The 19489-nt window shown below is 41.0% G+C and overlaps 1 protein-coding gene across 3 annotated transcripts in view; it reads right to left on the bottom strand.

Moving 5' to 3' along the window:
- The window catches only part of PDGFD (platelet derived growth factor D), a 147755-nt gene that overhangs the window by 48027 nt on the left and 80239 nt on the right, over nt 1–19489 (bottom strand). For 2 of the 3 annotated variants that reach the window (XM_005230558.3, XM_027777054.2), the window contains exons 2-3: nt 13404–13608; nt 9105–9285 (exon numbers count right to left, since the gene is read on the bottom strand). In XM_005230558.3, coding sequence (XP_005230615.1) covers nt 9105–9285; nt 13404–13608 — 386 coding nt within the window. The remainder of the gene's footprint in view (nt 1–9104; nt 9286–13403; nt 13609–19489) is intronic. The other variant, XM_027777053.2, reaches the window with a different exon arrangement.

The raw sequence follows: 19489 nt of genomic DNA, 5'->3' as shown, positions 1-19489 counted from the left end.
CTCATTATGGCACAGAAAATGTACCCTTTCCTTTCATGCATTACAATTTTCAGTGCTGGAACCACCCTAACTTTCTCCTACCTTTATATATTTGATGTTAACTAAGAATATTGCTTTATGGGTAACCTGAAAAAGCTGTCCAACATACATGGTAAGTAGCATTAGTGATTTTAAGACTGGCAAACTCTAAAAAAGCTGGAAATAATGAATCCTTTTTAAAACAAACTGATTTGCCTAGGGTAGTTTTAATACAAAAATATCTTTAATATTCTCCATCAATTTTTTAACTACCACTCATTCACAAGACTTCCAGACTGTTAGGAATCATTGATTTATTTCTCTAATTATCAATGGTTACTTAAGATTTTTACAGCAAGTTTGGGGATGGCTTTCATTTCCTACTTGTCTAATAGCACAGTTTTGCCAGTGGCCAATAATTCATGAACTCTGGCTCACTGGAAGTCTACTTGTAGTGTACTCTGTATTTTATTTAACGAAAAACAGAGAAAAGATTAGCTTTCATATAGAATTCTTTTATGTATCCAGCTATGTTAGCACTAGAAACTGGTTATGAACTGGGAAGCAGCATGGGCATTCAAGATAGAGGGACAAACAACTCACCATGAATCCTCACACATGCCCTTACTTAGCCAAGTACAGTGGCAAGATCATGGCCAGTTGCTATCAGAATGGGGTCCTCTTCATTCATATAACTAGAAAACCAAGTCAGTATTCTGTCAGTATTACATGCTTCCCAAACCCAGCAATATTTCTGTGGCCCTTATCCACTATTCTTACTCGCTAGGTAGCTGTTTGATCTCATTACTAATACAGTTGCACGCTTCTTGGAATCTGCATCTTCCAGTTTGTTTCTGATGTGTTTTGCAAGAAATCATGTTGATGCTGAATAAGGCTTTTGAGCTTCTACAAGGAGAAAATTACGATTTTCTTTTCTTTTTTTTTTTTTTTGTCTAACATGGGTAACCCTCTTGTACTGCACACAATGGTCTTTTTTTTTATTATTATTTTTTTCTTTGTATTTCTAACTTACCTTGGAAAAGTAGGAATTTCCTGTGGGTCATTGACATCCTCAGGAACTCTTAAAACAGGTAAGTACAGGAAATGCAGTCCTTCAAAATCTAAAACTGTCCTACATGAACAATGCCTCTAAGTTTTTGTTAGAGTCAACTATTTGGGACAGGATACTAGATTTGAAAATAACAAATGAAAATGACACTTGTGTTTGTATAATCCTTTGAAGACATAAAGTGCTACATTTTCTTGTCCTTGGCCACCACCAGGAGTCTGGTGAATTCTCAGAGACTGCGTAACACACTACTGGATTAAAGATGTAGCATTTTCAAAAGGAACTGGACATCAACAGGATTGCTGTTACGTTAAGACAGATTGATGACAATGTCCTGTGAAGGAGCCACACTTTAACTAAGCTGTCAACAAATCAGGGACAGAGGAGAGCAAATAGCCACTTCTCCACCATGCTGTTCAAACAGCAAAACTGCCAGGCACACATGCTTGCAGCTGGGAAAACATAGACACTAAAGTCTATTTTCCTTTTTGATTAAAACAATTGTTCTATCAGTTGAAGTCTGACAGCTTCCAGCAGCTTCTGTGTGCTTACTGGGTCCCACTGCTTCTGGTTTTGGTAGCTCCCTTGCCAGAAGGTCTGTATTTCCCTGGCCATAACTCAATTTCTTACCCACGTCCCTCGCTGAATCTTTTCACTTTTTTGAAACATCCCCAAACCCAGTCCTATTCTCCTCAAGCTCACAGTCAGAGAATTTACCAAAAGAGGCTCATGTAGTGAAATGGCCCTACTTTTGCTCCGCTTTCTACCCGATCCACACCTGCCCTCCCTCCTCTCCTAAATGCAGTCTTTCCTATGTCAAGTCCACTGCCTGTTTAAAACCTCCAATTCATTTGCCTCCTTTCCTTCCTAACCATGCCGCCACAACTCCACTTGTTTCCACAAATCCCTTCTTCTTTTCATTGCCTTGTTAAAAATGTTTCCTTAATTGGCATTCAACCTTCTTCAGTCCAACTGAAACTGTTTTCATGTTACTATGAACATGAAATGTTGACACATGGACATCGGATATATAGAGAGGGAAGGCTTCTTCCTCACCTTTCGTGATGTGTTTGCTAAATTTGATATTGTCAGTCACAACCTCTCTGTCCTTTGGCTTTTTTATTTTTCCTTTCAGCTTTCAAGAATCTTTGCTTGTTGGGGACTTCTGCCTCTCTGACCATTTTGTTTTGGCATTTCTGCTGCCTTCTGCCTTCTCTCTCTCTGCGGACTTGCCTCTTCCCCTGTGTGTGCTTGCCTCACCCACAATTACTTTTATTACTGAACTTGGACTAAACTATCCCCTCTGGTCTTCGCTGCTGCCATGTTTCATTGCCATAGCTGGGTGATCCTATAACAGTCCTTCCCTCTAGTACTTGTAGCATCCTCTGATGCCAAGCTGGTAGGTGATTCCTCTTCTCCCTGAAACCTACTTTTTTTTACCATTCTCTTATCAGTGTCACCTCTGACTTACAAACGGCTTTAGAAATTAGGTCACAAGACAGGGAGAATCCTAATGAAACTTAAAATTCAGTCACATAGGAGAAGGATTTGGACTAATCTTTGTGCCTAAGACAACAAGAGTAAACGTGGAAGGGGCATCAGACCTTCAGAAGAGACCTTCAGAAGAGAAGGATCACAGTCTAGTGAAAACTGGGAGGAGATGTAGTCTGGGACAACTGACTGCAGAGTGTTGGGCCAGGTCAGGTCATAGCTTTCGCTGCAGCCCCCAGGCTCCCTCTCACTCATACGTGGCATTCAGCTGGTGGGTCTCAGACCTGAAAACCTGCAAGCTTTTCCACCTGAGGAGATGAGATGGGCAAGACTTAGGAGTTAGGTGGTATATGTTTGGGATTTTGTAAGGTGTGATAGGACACTGGAAGGAGAAATAGCTCTTGGTTAGATGCAAATGTTGGAAAGAATCTTTTGGTTAGGAACTTCGGCTACCCCTGAGGCAGCCAATGCTGCCTGTGAAACTGCTTGTTCCAGACGTGCCTTCTCAACCCAAGTATGCCATTTCCTTATCACCAACCTATCTGACACCCAGTTTTGCTTCTTTTGTATCCTTCACCATCTTTTCCTCTGCTCTGAGTTCTGGGACAACTGCGATGTCCCTGCCTACCGTACTGCTTGGCTTGTCTACCACGCCACCTTCCTTTCTTCATCAAACCCTACTGAAGGACAGGTTAGATCCTGCGAGATGAATCAAGCAGCAGACTGAAGCTTGCTGGATTCTCAGGAACCTTCATTAAATGGAAAGCATTCCTCCTCCCCATATAAAATTACTCTGAGATGCTCCATGTCTCAAGATACAATGAGGCACAATCTCTCTTTCTAACACGCTGTCATTTTATGTTGCTTTTTAGAACATTCCAAACACCTTCCAAAGTAAAAAAAAAAAAAAAAAAATTAAAAAAATTGTGCACAGATAATCTCTTAAATCCTCTGTTTATGTAAAGTTGGGAAGGAATGTTAAAGATCTTGAGCAATTTTTATCTAATTAGAAAGGACTTAATAACTTCTCTCCTGAAAGATGAGCCTCTGGCTGATAATTTTATGAGGATTGTATGCCTTGAGCAAACCCACAGAAAATAGTTTTCTGCCGGAATTTAAGAAAATAGAAGTTTCATTGTTATGAGTTTTGCACATGGGTTGTATTTATAAAAAATCTTTGCTGTCTAGCATAGACAGGCAATCAAAACTGAAATCAGAGGAAAAGTGAAAGAAGAACAACTGATAAAGCTTCCATGTCTAAATTCTTGCTTCTTCATTGTGAGATCTATTTCATGTACAACAACTTCACTAACCAAGACATCCCCCCACCCCACCCCGATTCCTCTCCTTTTGTACCCCCAGCAACTTACTGGGATTCCATCTGTGGATTATCTAAAACCGGAGAAGGTATTCATGCATCATTATCATGCCTGTTGTCACATGTGATATATTATATGGGTTTTCAGGCAGAATATTTTGTCTTGAAGACAGAAATGAAATGTCTATTCTGTAAAAGAAGTGACAAGCTAAAAGAGAAGCACAGCAGCAAAGACTCATCCAGCTTCCAGGCTGGATTCAGGTCTGTGGCCAATGATAAAGAATTAATCATTTTCTGTGGTATTTATGAATTTGTATTCATGCTGATGGCTGTATCAATTTCCGATCATGTTCACTCTTACAAGGGAGTTTATTTCCTGACTTATTTAAAAATCCTGCAGCCTGGTGCTGCAGTACTTGTGCAAACAAAACTGGCAAAATACAGGGAGCCTGTCGCGTAATTCAGAGTGACTGTGAGTACAAGGATCGGGATCAGGCTCTTATTCTGCCCATTTTCATTTTCCAATTGTGCTTTGAATTTCTTGTGTTTTCTTGTGAGCTTAATAGGCAAATATCAAGGAGTTTAAGTTATTTCAGTATTTGAACCAACTTTGACTGGTCAATACTTTTTGCATGGGAAAGTAATTTAATTTTATTAGACTGACTGTGATGTCTTACCCCACTTTGTGACCAATGTTCTGTTTTTGATCATAAGAGTGGTAGCGTATAGCCTGGTTGTTTAGCAGAAAGCTAATTCTCTATAGAATTTCCACATGATTGATCAAAACCCAAAGTTCCTCCCACTCCATTCCATTAATTTCTTTATGGCTCCTTCACTCAAAAAAATGTCATTTCAAACAAGCAAAAATTACTCATGATCTAACACACTGATACGCATAGTGGCACATAAGTTTATCCTGGGACAAATGCACTTATGTTGTCCTTTTTAGCACCGCATGTCCACCATTGTTGGTTTGCAACTCCCAAATAAGCTAAGATTGCTCTTAATGCCATGTGATGTTTCCTAGTCACGCACTGTATTAGAAAGAAATGAAAGGTAAAAGCACATATATATGTGTATACATGTAAAAAGATTTATATTTTTTAAAGCTTACATCCTTGTATAAATGCATGTTTGCACATATACATACATGTATGTTCCTAGCTTTTTTGTAGCCCTTTTTTCCACTAATGACTTTAGTCAAAGTTCCAAAATAAGGATTTCATTTAGGATTAACGGAACAATTAGTAAGGCAATAACAATTTACTGTTATAATTGTATAACAGGTATGTGCCTTTTCTAATAAACTTAAAATAATGTTTTTAATGAGTAAATGGAATCCAACACTTTCTAGTTGTCTCATTAAAATGAAACTAGATGCAGGGTTGGGAATTTTAATTCAAAACATTCACCTTTATTGCTGGAACATGTTCCTGAATGAGTTCCTAGATTATTTTAGTAAATGTCCATGCTAATGTACTTGTAAAACATGGGGTCCAATCTTGTTAACATTCCCTTCCAGAATTAGGACATTGGAAGAATTTCACTTCAGAAGAAAAAAGATTGTATAAAATGACATCAGTCAAGCGAAGATTATTTCCATATGTAACAGTGTAACTTCATTTGCATTCCTACATCTCAAAATAATGGATGCAGTATTTTCAGTAATTATAAATACTTACTTGCTACACGCAAGATCCCTCGGTTGTGGTAATTGCACTGCAAGCGGTGGTGGAATAAAATTTTACATTTGTGGCAATGTGGAATATTCACATCACCTACTTTCAAGTGTGCAACCCAGGGGGCCTTTCTCATGACAGTGCCTACCTCCCTTCCAGCAACGGTGTAAGTAACCTAAGATTACTCATCTTCCTCTGTGTCACATTTCTATAGTGTTTGTTGTGAAACGCTGTGTCCTTAGAGTAAGAAATTATGTAACATGTGAGAAAAAAAGACTGGAACACCTCAGTGCTTTCTATACTGCAAATTAATGTTTCTAAGGCAACTCAATCAAGAAAAAAAAAATGTTTGAGAAATAAGCACTTTAAGTGATAATGGCAGGGAGGAATTTCAAACAAATTTGCAGTTAAGTGAGGCTCATGCCTAATAGTTGTCCAGGGCTTGCTCCAGACCATTTTTGTTCCAGGTCTGTGAAGCTTGAAGGAAAAGACAATTTTTAAAGAGGTTCAAGGGAGATATTTCTCTGTGTGGATACCCAGGCTAAGCCAACAAACTGCACAGCTACAACTGGGGGCTTTGAATGTGAAGTGTCTGTAGACACGAGCCACCGGCTGCACGTACTAACGTACTTCTGCACTGTTACAGACAGCACAGTGTAGGAATGAGTTTTTCCAGCCATGTTAGGACACTTTTGACTCTTACTCAACTTGGGATAAGCAGTGGGGTACACTCAACACATAAGCTCCTCGAGTCTGGTCCACCCTGGAGCTCCCAACCCAGGGAGTCCTACGGCTTCATGGGCAAAGAGTGGATCAGGGACAGGCAACAGGCAGCACATTGGATCTACCCCTTTCTCCAAACCACCCTCATGGCTCTGCCTCCAGTGTTACTAGTCCTTCAGACCCACAGAGGGGAGGGCAGAGGCCAAGGGGCCAAGAGGCAGAAGACACGGAGAGAAGGAAGAAGAAGGTGGAGGAAAGCCAGCCTTGGCAAGCAAAAGATAAATGCTGTATTTAGATGGTCTGACTTTATTTTATAGATTTGCTCCCTGGCCCATTGTCCCTTATCTTATATTGGGACAGTTAATTACTCCCATCCATCCATATGGCTTTCAACCTCATCCTGCTAAAGATCACCCTTGTGGCTTTTTCAGTCTAATTTTCCAGAGCCACTTTGAATTCTAATCCCACCGTCCTGAGTGACTGAGTCCCTTCATTTGACATGGGTTGCTTACTTTGCCTTGTTTTACAAGGGCAAACGTGACTTTCGTGGATACAAGTCTAATTTATATCTTCTCTAGCAAAATAAACCCTTTTTGTTTCTCTAAATGGTACTGAAATGTGAAGTTAATGCAAAAACACAAGTACATGAAAATAATGAAGTATGTTTCTCATAAGCTTTGCGAAGTCTCATTTGTGCCTCATGCAGAGTGCTGAACTAAGTAAAAACTTGATCTGCATCAAATGAAGTGATCTTAACTGACTTCCTTGAAGATTCATAAATAAGAAGGCCAGAGAGCAAGGCTGTTTGGCTGCATGTGTAACCGGGAGAAATTCATGCAGCCATCCTGGCACCACACTCAGGAGATGCAGCTGATCAATAAACTTAAGCAAACTCTCCAAACTGCTTGTTTCAATTTTCTCTGCAAAATTATCAGTCTTATATACAAAAAAACCCCCACTGCCATGCAGATTTAAACTCCACATATAAGAAAAAACAAGGGACTTAAAAGATTTGCACATATCTTGTGCACCACTTTCCAATAAAGTCCCCAAAATAGCCTTGTACTGGACAAGGTTACAAAGCAAAGAAAAAAATCAATGTAAAGGTCTTTCTTTTCATCTGATACAAAATACCATATGTTTTTGCATGCTTCATTAATGCTCCCTGGTTTGCCACCTAGAAACGCACAATGAGTTCAACCTTCAGGGGTCAGCAGTGCTCAGCATATCTATGAACTGAGCTCTAAGTGACTGTGGGGACTGTCGAATAAGGGCAGACTGCTGAATATTAATCCTGCAGTTTTAGGTTGGATGGTTTAGAATCTGAAGACCAGCTAACTACGTATCATCCTCCATCTCACAAATGCCACTAATCACCTGTACAGTTCTCTTCTCTCAGAAATAAAACAGCATTCCATTCAGAGGGTGTACCGGGAGAGTATTCTTTTGAATAGATTTGTTAGACACTAAAATTCTCTGTTTACTCGTAGTTTTGAAGTTAGATAAATACAGTAGTCCTTTTTGAGCTTCTAGTGCAGAGTCTCCTGTGTCTTATGAGTGATAACATTCATTTTTGGAAAGTCTAATACTATCAGACTAGCTGTATGTGGTCTGGAATAAAGCTTGCTAAATGCAGCAGAGTTTTTGTGGCTGCACTGAAACACAAGCAGTGTAAAGAGAGACTGCTTCACTGTCTCATTTTTATGCCCAGTGGTCTCATAGACTGTTCTGCCTACATTTTAGTTTTAGTAGATTACCTTCAAATCAGAGTAAACTCAGGATTTACTCACAGTGCAATGCCTTACTCCACTAGAAGCCTAGCAATTTAAATGCAAGGGAGCACAGTCTTTATAGCTTTAGAGTTGCCTTGACAATGTGCTGTTTATGGACTCTTTTTAGCATACATAGGCATATAAGCATGCAAAGCCGAGAGGTTGAAGTGTAATGACTCAAACAGTGGATGTCTCCTGTTATAGCATTAACGTTATTCGTATTCCAGGCTTTCTTATTCTTGTTAAATAACAGTGGATTGAATAAAAAGGGAATAAGAATTGTGACGGATATAAAAACATAATTATGACAGTATAATAAATTAATGCTTACCATTTCCTGAGTGTTTGCAAAGTCTGCCTCTTTCGAGCTACACTGCACCAAAAGCATTATAATATTAATCAGGACAATACAAAGGAATAGATATTTTTATCAAAATCTACTTAGAGCAATGAGCATCCCTGCTCCCTAAAGACAAAACCAAAATAAAAAAAGAGGAGGTTTTCATCTCATTGAAACAGTACATGATACACTGCTAATGCCACTGCATATACAAAGATGCATGTTTATACGCGGTTGAAAATACAGCCTGAGCCTTAGCATACTGTCTTGCACGTAGAATTTTATTGCATGTAGAACAAACTACTCTGCATCTAACTCAGAATCACAGCCATAACCCCCTAAGGTATTTTTATTTGACCTCAAATGAACATAAAAAAGGAGTTCATAGAGCAGCCATTTTTTTGCTCTTTGTGCTGCATCTGTCAAGGCACTGGCAGTGCAGCCTCAGTGTAGAAAGTGATAGTGCTTCTGAAACATGTTATTAGTGTAAATCTTGGCCAGGACTTGACTTTATTTTATATTTAATGACAGGATGCCAAAAATACTTTGTTTTAATGTAGTTGTTGGAATGAAAATACTTCCAGTCAATTAGTGTTTTGATCCAATGCAGTTAGCTACGCCATTCAGCTTCAAGTACTGATGCTCTTTTACACTACAGTCTGTCTCTCACCCATGATACAGATAAGTGACTTACCACCAGGGAGTAACAAATCTTGAATCCAGGTTTAGCCACAAAGTAGTCATCAGATTTGAAGGTAATTTTTATCTGATTTGTTCTTGATGTTATCCTTGGAGGTACTTCCTTGTGTCCACACCACCGTCCTCGTATAACTGTACTGGTCTCTGATACATCTTCCACTTCCACAAAGTCATACCTGAGAACCAGTTTGAAGGATTAGTTTTGATAACTCTGGTTTCAGAAGATGCTTGCAAACAGACAGGAGCACAGCTGGAAACACAAAGACAACTGTCCCCTGTTTTCTACTGCAAAACATCAGACTAAATATTGCAAATGGTGGACATGCTCACGTAGCACAAAATACACTAAGCTGCAAGTTACTGCCTGAGTGCTCAAATGGCTGATTTTTGGGCTTCTGGAACATGACAGACAGTATTTGCCACCGCGTTAAAATATTAATGAGAGGCACTTGCATGTGTTTAGTACACAGTAAGCACAGGCATTACATTTCATGTGGTGGATAAATAATTTAGAGATCTGATATAATATTATTTAAGGCAGGCTGCCCAAGCTGAGCAGCTGCAAGCACTTGTGCACTTTCTGGTGGGCCCCCAACTCCCTGCAGCAGCAGCCCCCGGCTCCTGCCTGCCATGCCTGTTGGAGGGCTGGATACAGGCTGCTGCCGTGACAGGAGCAAAGGAAGGTGCTGGAAGGACACAGAGCAGTGCATGCTGCTGAAAGGTGCTTTTTAGGACCTTCTTTGTAGGTGTCACGGTGCCTCTGCTAGCTGGTTTGGAAAGACTCATTTCAAGCTTTCAAGCAGAAAAGGGCAGGCTGGCACTCTGTGTGCTGCAGCAGGGAGTCCTCTGCTGTTTGTGTGGGTGCCGTCACCAGGGGAAAAACAACAGCACATCTTCCCCTCTGCAAGGTCACACCTTGGCCAGGCACCCGTGCCACAGTCGTGGTACCCTGAGCCTAAAGAGGGCTCTGCCAGGAGCAGCAGGCACTGAACCCCAGGCATGAGGGGACACAATGAGAGCACTCACTGCCGCAGCCTGTGTATTTGCTTGCTTGGGTCATATATCGAGTTCAGTTATTGAGCTGAAGAATAAGGAGGGCAGAGAATGAAGTCATGGTCTCACAATGTCTATGAGAAAACCAGTTCTTCGATATCTGTGGAGCCAGAATTAGGCCCCACACATTGTGGCCAGTGAGGGAGAGGTGAAGACAAGAGGGGCAGGTTAAGTGCAGGCAGCGAGAGATGAGGCGAGCTGCCATCTTTATGGTAAAGTTAAGCCTTAAAACTTTGGAGGTCTTTACCAGGAAAGTTTTTTATTATCAAAGCGCATGCTCCCTCCAAAAATGGAGTTTAAGACTGTTAACCAGTTCTTACCAGCAATGTGTTTGTTGCTCCCTACCCCTGGGTCTGTGAGCCAAGCACCCATCTCCCTGCCCAGTTGTGGGAGCTGAATAGCTCTGTAAATAACAGTCCTGCTTTTCTTTTTCTGCTGAGATCCCATGTAAAAAAAATACCCGCAAGTACTATGCGGCTTGAGAACATCAGCACTGCTGCTTTTATATTCACCCACCTCAAATTGCAGAGAACAGAAAATAACAGACTCGCCATAACAAAATCACTTAAATCTGCCCAAGCTCTGCTGAAACATATGTTTTTTGTAGCATGACAAAGTTTAGTTTCAGACAGAGGTAAACTTTGTGTCAAGCTCCCTCCACTGTCCTCTGCTCCCCCTCCCTCATGGTGATGGACATGGTACCCGGGCAGTGCTCTGCACTGCCCGCCTGAGCATCCACCACTACCCACGGCCAGCACAGCAGCCAGAGAATGCTTATTCTAACTTGAGGGGTTACAGAGTTTTCAGCACAGGATCATAGACTCATTTAGGTTGGGAAAGACCTTTAAGGTCACTGAGTCCATAAGATAACTTTGTAGGCTTTGGTGAAAATTGTCCTGACTGACCTCCCCACTCTTTGAGGCCAGGAGCCAGACTAGCTGCTAGCAAAAATGGGGAAAATCCATGGGCTTTCAGGGTTTATTTATATTTTCAATAGCAAAGGATTTGCTGCAATAGTCACAGAAGTAGGTGCAATCTCAGTTGTTTCGCTGCATCTAAGAAGCCTCAGAGGCTGGGTAATTTAATTGCTTTTCAGAATCATCTCTTATCAAGTGCCTGTGGAAATGCTAAGAGCACTTCTAGAAAATTCCGTAAAACCTTGAATATTTCTCCTCCTCCTAAAACAGCTCTGCTAAAGTGTAACTTTTCATTCCTCAGCCTGAATGCATTTCAATCAGTTCAGTCTTAATAGTATGCAAATTACAATAATTAGCATTAATGAAAAACTGAAAGCAAACACTAGGAAGTTTCTGTAAAAAAATAGTTTAAGGTGAAAAGCAAGTACAAAAGGAAGGTAAGGTGCAGAGGTCCTGAATTACTTGTCCAATATGCACAGCATTCAAGCACATGTTCAGCTCTCAGCATTAATTTAAATTAAAACGTGCCTGCCTGTCTCTCTAAAGGAGCACTGCAGGGATTGTCAGGGACTGGAGTTGTAGAAAGGACCTAGTTTTGAAAAACATAGTGAGCATTAGCAAAAAATCTAACTATGAACATAGTACTTAACAGGCTTAAAGCCATCACAAGCTGTCTGCCTGAGAAACTCCTCACTCTGGAAGTAGTACTATGCAAATACAGGTCTTCCAGGAACACCAGGGAAAGCTTTATTGCAATAAACGATGTGATATTTTTCCAGCTTCTATAGACACTTCTCTCCGCATCCTAAATTAGCTGCTCTGGGAGAAGCAGGCAGACTGTCTTCCAAGAGGGTCCCCAAACCCATAGCGCCACTAACAGCTTGACTTCCCCTCACCATGCCACAGTCTTCAATGGCCCTTGACAGAGAATACTTCATCTTTTTTTCCACAGTAAATTAGACTTCTGTTTCAAAGTTGCAATGCTTTAAGGTCAGCCACAGTTTATCCACTATGTAAATATTAACAGGCCGCTTCTGTATGCATTAGGCTCTCAATCTGGGAAAGCGTTTGCGGTGCTAGGAGGTAACTGTCCTTACCGACTGCTGCTGCTGCTGATCTTGGACCAACAGTACCAGAGCAGAGCAGCAGCTGCCAAGACCATCAAGGCACAGGGAAGGAGAGCCAGTTTCTGCCTGCACTCTTTTATTACTAAATGGAAAACAAACCTGCAGAAATGGTTCTCCCTATTGGTAACTTAGAAAATTAACAAAGCAAAACAAGAAAAAAAGAAAAAATCCACCCTGTGAAACGGCACAGAGCTGCCAAACCCTATAAATGCAAATTGATTGACAAAGAAGATAAGATAAGCAGAGGCTGGGTGTGCAGAAATCCTAACAACCCAGTTCTCTGCATAGATAAAGTGTAAGTAATAACATGATCAGGCAGACAGCTGGTAGCTGAGACTTGCGCGTTTTATGTAAGTAGTATCACAGCAATCTGCCTTTCGGAGTACAGAGGAATCCTGAGCCTGCTCTCTCCCACAGAACAGATAGCTGAATCAAAGAAATATAAACCAAAAACTCCATGGATTTGCACCGTTTTAGTGAGTGCTGGCAAGATTCACCCCTTTGCTCTGCTAATGCAAAGCAGTTTATCCATCTGGGTTAATCAACCAGATCAACTGAGATTATGGTCACTTTTGCTTAAAAAGGGAAATCAAAGCAACCGGGATATAGTAGAGTATACTTTATTAGATATATCAGTATGCAGTGTACACTGATGTTTGTGGACCTATATTTGAAGGTTTTAAAAGAAACTGTACCAGTGAGGAGTAACAATAAAGAGAAACAAATAAATTGAAGAACATAGTTCTACTTTTCAATGTATTTTTATCTGTCCCTCACACTCCAATATAAACACATACCTACTCACTCACACCTCCCAGAGCCTTCTACCTACTGTAAAAGAGGGCTTTTGCCTGGCTGAAACATGACAGAGGGAGCAGAGGACAGAATTCTTTTAAAGCAGTACCTGCCTTGTTAGGTAGCTGGATTTGAGCATACAAGTGCCTTATGCTTAAAATGTTATAGAAATACTAAAACCTGCCAAAAATGCTCCAAGTCCAGGACAGCTCAGCTTATTTATAAGTTCAAAGACAAGTTTGGGTTGGAAGGGACCCCTGGAGGTCTGTTTTCCAAGCAGAGCTATCCTAGACCCAGTCAGAGACACCCAAGCTTTGGTTCGCAGTCTCAGGCCAGCGGCCACATCCTTGAGCTCAAAGGTGGCACTACGGAGCCCTTTGCAAGCTTTCACTAACCACTCACCTGCAGATATCATTTTCAGGCTCCTCCAGTCCAAACTGATTATCAAAAGCCAGCTGGATCCTGGTGTTCTCCGGCGAGTGGAGCCGCCACGTCAGCAGGAGGTTCCTGGGGTAACTGCTGGGGAAGCGAGGACTGTGGATGCAGCCGTTCCCTGCCACGCTGATGGTCTCTTCTTTTCGGTACAAGTCTGTGAGGTGATTGCTCTCTGTTAGTAGTCACAACTTGTAGAAATTAGTATGTTGTTCCAGTTACAGGAAGGCAAAAAACACAACAGTTTATAACACAGAACAAATAATTTGCATTTAAAGTCTAAAAAAAGTTGGGTCTAGGAAAAGTTAATATTGAATAGGAAGTACAGTGTATTTCCTCTTAATTCAACCCCCCATAAACACTAAGAACAACAGTTCGCAACCACATAGACTCTTTTATTTTATGATAAATATATTATTACTTTTACATTGATATCAATTATATAATTTAATTCTCGCCATTTTGGTTTTAAAACAGATTTTAAACTTCAACAAAAGCTGCAAGCTTGAGAACAATGAAGTGAGACAGAGCAATGTAAAAAGGTAAACAGCCCTGCTTCCCAAATCTGGTGCTCTGGGGAGAAATGACCTCGGGACAAAAGCAGCACTAAGAGGCTGCAGGAAAGTGCATACAAGTGAGTCTGTTTATTGTGCTTAAGTGTTTCCTCCCAGAAGCATGTGTTAGGCCACATTTTGATTTTATTTATATGGTGTGAATCATTTGCTGTCAATGGATCATTAACACAAATAGCTGCTCCATGCTTACACCAATGTAACTGAAGTCAGAAACTGTCCCACTAACCCCCTTATTGAGTAACTTCCAGACAAACAGCCAAGCCTCTACTTAATTAAAATTCCACAACTTCTGCCTGAGCAAATAACTCAATTGTTCCTGAAGTTTACTTATACTGAGGTAAAGCCTCAGCTGCTGTAAATCCCTGACTCCAAGGACAACAGGAACTGTGGCAAGACCCAGCTCTTTAAAAGTCAAAACATCTTCCCAGTTGCACCATGCACTGGCATTGTCCAGCTGTAACTGACACTGGAATTTGGCTCCCAGCATCAAAGAATTGCAAACAACTAATTTGTTTGTGCATTGACAACTTCAGTGTGGTGAAATATGGAGGATTAGAAGGCTCTAATTCAATACGTAGATCACGGCAGGATTCAGTTCCCAGTTAGGACTCAGATCTGAACCTCCACCTGTAAGACAACTATCTGTGTTCCCCAAATAGTGCATGGGGATCTAGGACTCTGTTCAGTTACTCACAGAGAGATTTCTAACGCCATTTAAGACATAGCATGGTTTCCTGCCTGGCCTCCATGAGGACAGGGAGGTCCAGCAGCATACCCAGGAGCTCCCAGCAGAAGTCCCCGTGGAAGCTGTGCTGTCTCATGGAGCCATCTCTGTGCATAGGCGAGCTGAGCACCTTCTCAGCACAGCCGGTGGGAGCTACACGTGAACAGGTCCTGAGGCAGTCACCAACTGCACTGGCCGAATTTCTGCTTACTGCAGGAACTTGGACACTTGCTTTCAGGCCAACACCTAAACACCAGCATCTAAATCTTAAACTGAACAACACCCCCAGTACTCTGCTGAATGTCAGGCCAACCTCCAGTTCCACTATAAGCAACAGAAATATAAAACTGCCTTCTGAATTTGGCTGCTGAGGAAGAGCAAATGGGGGGAGGAAATTTCTCTCACCAAGCGACTCTATGAATGTTGGAAATACAAAACCAAAGTAAGCAACCAGCCACAGCCATCTGTCACACGCAGTAATAAAATTTTTCTCTCTTAAAATAAAATCTAATGTTTGACTGAAGCTTTCCAAGCTCCTTATAAAAATGAAATATATTTGTTTCATAAATGCTCATGGAAAACGGGAACCAAGAGAAATGGTACAAACTTCATGGTAAGTACATCTATTTTTCAGGTTGCTTTTCACTGGTTCCTGGCTTCTTGCGTACAGCTGTAAGGAAAGCGTAGTTGTGTGTCAACAGCTCATTGTACCCTTCTGGCAGGGTAATAATTCTAGCTTCCAAACAACCTGAAACTTGGAAGATAAAGATAGCTCCAAAGATCTAATTGTGACATCTTTCTAAAATGCTTTCATTCAAAATGAAATGTTCTCACACCCTGAGCCACCCTTTCTAAGCAAACATAGCCCTGACTCCATAGCTCACCAAGGGCAGAACTAGCCAGTTTTGTTTTGTTATATTTTGTTTTGCTATGTTTTGACAAAACAATTTGCATTAGGAAGTGACAATTCAGTGAAAATACAAGCCACCCACCTATCAGTTTTGCTGCAATTTTCATCAGGAACATCTACACTCAGGTCTCTTTTCTATTTTATTTTATTTTCCCCATTAATAAATAAATAAATAAATAATAAGTAAGTAAATAAATAAATAAACCTCGGGTTTTTTTCCCTTAATCTGGAACAAAACAAAATGTCCTGCCAACACTCCTGAGTTTGTACTGAAATGCTGAGGACTTTTGGACCCTGAGAACACCCAGCAAACCCACGAGGACAAGATATTTCACAGCACTTTGTCCAAAATGCCCAAGAAAAGGGATAAAAATAAACCAGTTTCTGATGAAAGCAAATTCTGAATTTTTGAATGAAAGAACCATTCCCTAAGTCAGAACAAAATTTCCCACAGTAAAACATGGCAGAACTCATCCCATATCTAAGAGTACTTTGCTCTTTCTTGGACAGCAAGCTGTCACCCATCATTTCCCCACCATCAGCACGCATTTCACTGTGTGGTTCAGTGTGGTTCGTGCCTCTAAGTGAAAGGTTCCCTTTTCCCAGCCAGTCCCAGTACAAGCTTTATTCTGGAGTTGTCAGCTGCTGAGATTAGAGCGCTAGGGACAGTACCTTTTAAATGTACTCATATGTATACCCCCAAACAAAAATTCTGTGCACTTAACTCAGCACACCAGATAAGAAAGTATGTTACCAGCATTCTTGTACCCCAAGAAGACAGGCTCTGTCACAGCTTTCCATTCAATTTAGATTTGGAATCCCACAGACCGAGATGCTCTGCCAGCAAGTCACTCACAGCTGACCAAGATCAGTGCTGAAATGTAATGGCTAGTGCAGCTCTGCAGCACCCAAGTTGAACAGGTAAGTGGAGAAATAAAGCTACACATGTTAAAAAGCTTAAAAAGCGAAGCACAGTGTCTTGTGATGTATATCATGGTAAATGCAGTAATTATAAAGTCCTTATGGAGGAAAGACTGGAGAGAGAATGCTCAGTATAGTAAAACAGAGGATATAAAAATATTAAAACATGAAGATATGCCTTTTCCACACATGAAAAAAGTATGTTTGTCACAAATGGCCATAAATACTGTTCCTGTAACTCACATGGGATGAAATGAAAAGCCACTCTGAGCCTTCACCTGATGCTGGAGTAGGCTCTTCAGGAGTTCTAAAACAGCTTGATTCCCTCTTACCTCTCTCCCAGCGCACTGAATTACAACCTGAAGCGGTGTAGTCAGGACTGGAACCAAAAGCACTGGAGTTTTCTAAAGGGATTTTCAGTGGGATTTTTCAGAGTTAACTGGTTTAGACAGACACAGGAACACAGTCAACACAAACCCAGTCTGAGAAACAGCTTGAGGAGATGTGAGCAACTCCTGTGCTTCTTGTAGCAACTGAGATGTGAGACTAAAATGACAAACCCTTTCCAAGCAAACAAACATTGTGTCCATCAGATACACTGGGGGAACTCGTGGAAACCAGATGCTGGCCATGGGGAAAATCAGCAAAAAAAGACACTTGAGAAAAGATGGAGGCAAAGGAAAAGGCAGTGCCTCTTTCAAGGCACCGAACTGTTCCATGTTGCGATGCAATACAAGGCAGTATTACACAGTGTCCTGAATGTCACATACTAACTGTATTCCATAATGTTTTATGGGAGCAAATAAAAGACGACAGTGGGTAATACACTGCCTGCCACATTTACTAAAAAGCATATAAAATCATTTCACAATGAATAAAAGTAGGTGTTAAGTCATAAGGCAAAAAGGCCATTTAAGCAATACATAGAAGGAGGATATTCTAGATGGCAGGAGCTACAAAGACATACTTGCACTGGGGGAGGGAAACGATCTCATAAGGAAGATGAGTGGGAAGGAGGCTGGGAGACATCCTTTGCAGTAAGGCAATTCCCTGCAGAGAGTCTGAACTGACTGGGAAGCAGCTTGCTCTATATTTTATTCATCTGAACTAATCTCTCTTTTCTTTTCCGCTTAATTCTTTCCCAACCACTAATTTTAAACACAATCGTACACATGATAGTCCAGCTGTCCAAGTTAGAGGAGCTCCCATCTAAGTGGTCAAAGCAGCTGCATTTTCAGAAGTGCTTGCCTCCCTGCACGGAGGGCAGCTGGGTGTCAAACTGGGAACTGGAAACTTCAGCTCAATATTCAGAAAAATGTGCTTGTCTCCTGACTTTCTCCACCATGGATGCCCAGCAAAACCAATGTTTCTCCTTCCCAGTTAGAGCCTGTTCTCCCAATTCATGCTGCATGAGCAGCAACATTCAGAAACACGGATTTCATCCTGCATTTGCTCTGGATGCCTGCATTTACTTGCAAACTTGAGCAGTGTATCAACACACTCTTGTTAAAGCTACTCCCACTCATGACCTACTAAGAAAGAAGTTTGCCTTTATTATCAGCATTCAACAGACAATGAATTCCTTCACTAAAATAAAATTTTAAAACAAAACAAAAGGTAATTACTGCTTGCTAATAGCTAATCTGACACCTGTTCTTGGCTATCGATTGAGCAAAGACAGTCTCAAAGTGAAAATTCCTGCAGAAAGAAGAATTCAGAGAATGACCCTGTCTAAGGATCTAACCAATAATATGGAAAATTTAGTTTCACTTATTCTAAGTTTTCTGGAATTCTATCCTCGCTTCCTAAGGTGTTGTCCAGTGTGCAAGTTTGCTTTCGTCTTTCTTCCACTTGTACAAGTGGTTGGCCAGCCTCAACAACTTTGATACAGTGGTGGACACTGAAAAGCTACCATACGTTGACATATTTTATGACAAGAAATATACCCTTTTAAATCCCATGGACCATAACCTGATGAGGTCATCCTCTGCTACAGCTGAAGAGAGAGCTGTTGAAAACCATGTCAAGTTCATTTTACCACTCATGAAACTATTTGTTACTTCAGGGAAGGTCCTCATGAGTTTGCATGTGGGAGTTTTCCAGATATAACCCTCCTCCCCCACTGCTGCTCTTTGAAACAAATACAGTGGTCAATGGTTTGCCACCAGTTTTTAAACAAATGAGATAACCTTCAGGGAGAATAATAGCTCTTCATTTCCCTCAGTTGAAAATTAGCCTGATCTAACTAGCTGAATCCACAGAGTGAGGAGCAAAGAACAGTAAAACATCTTTGAATCCAGGCCACAAATCAGTTCATCTCAGGGACAGGCATGCCAAGCAAGCTGTATTTATGGCTGCCTGCTCAGATATTTATCAGCTTTTTTTTATTTCTCCACCCTCCTGCAGTAAGGGGAAACTTTTATTTGTTATCCATAAGGTTCTGTGTAAATCAGAGGAAAAGATGACAGAGTTCACGGTTGAAATAGCATATTCCATACCTGGTCACAACTTGTTGGGAAGATGTAAAACTGTGAGGTCATTTACCTTGTTAAAAATGAGGTGTTTTTTTTTTTTTTAGTGAACATAAACAGTAAAATGAATCCTAGTCAGTGAACACATTATCATATTTCTGCTCTCTAATGAAGAAAATAATACTATGTGGTAGTACATGTCTTAGACATCTCTGTTCTTTTAAGGATAGGAACCTAAAACACCTAGGTCAGCTCTGCTCCCACCACGATTCACCAGGTGTTCTCCAAGAAGGCAGACCAAGGGACGGAAAGGGTTGGGATCACCAGCAATGAAACAGGAATAGCACAGCCCTGGTCAGGCTAAAAATTGTAAATTGTCTCTTGTGAAGGCACTAAGCCGAGAAAACAGTCATTCTGCTACAAGGATGCATATGTAAGAGTGTATCGGGCCAGTG

The sequence above is a fragment of the Falco peregrinus genome, chromosome 4 (genome assembly GCF_023634155.1).
Source record: "Falco peregrinus isolate bFalPer1 chromosome 4, bFalPer1.pri, whole genome shotgun sequence".
Classification (NCBI taxonomy): domain Eukaryota; kingdom Metazoa; phylum Chordata; class Aves; order Falconiformes; family Falconidae; genus Falco; species Falco peregrinus.
This window is presented reverse-complemented; position numbering and strand designations above follow the sequence as displayed.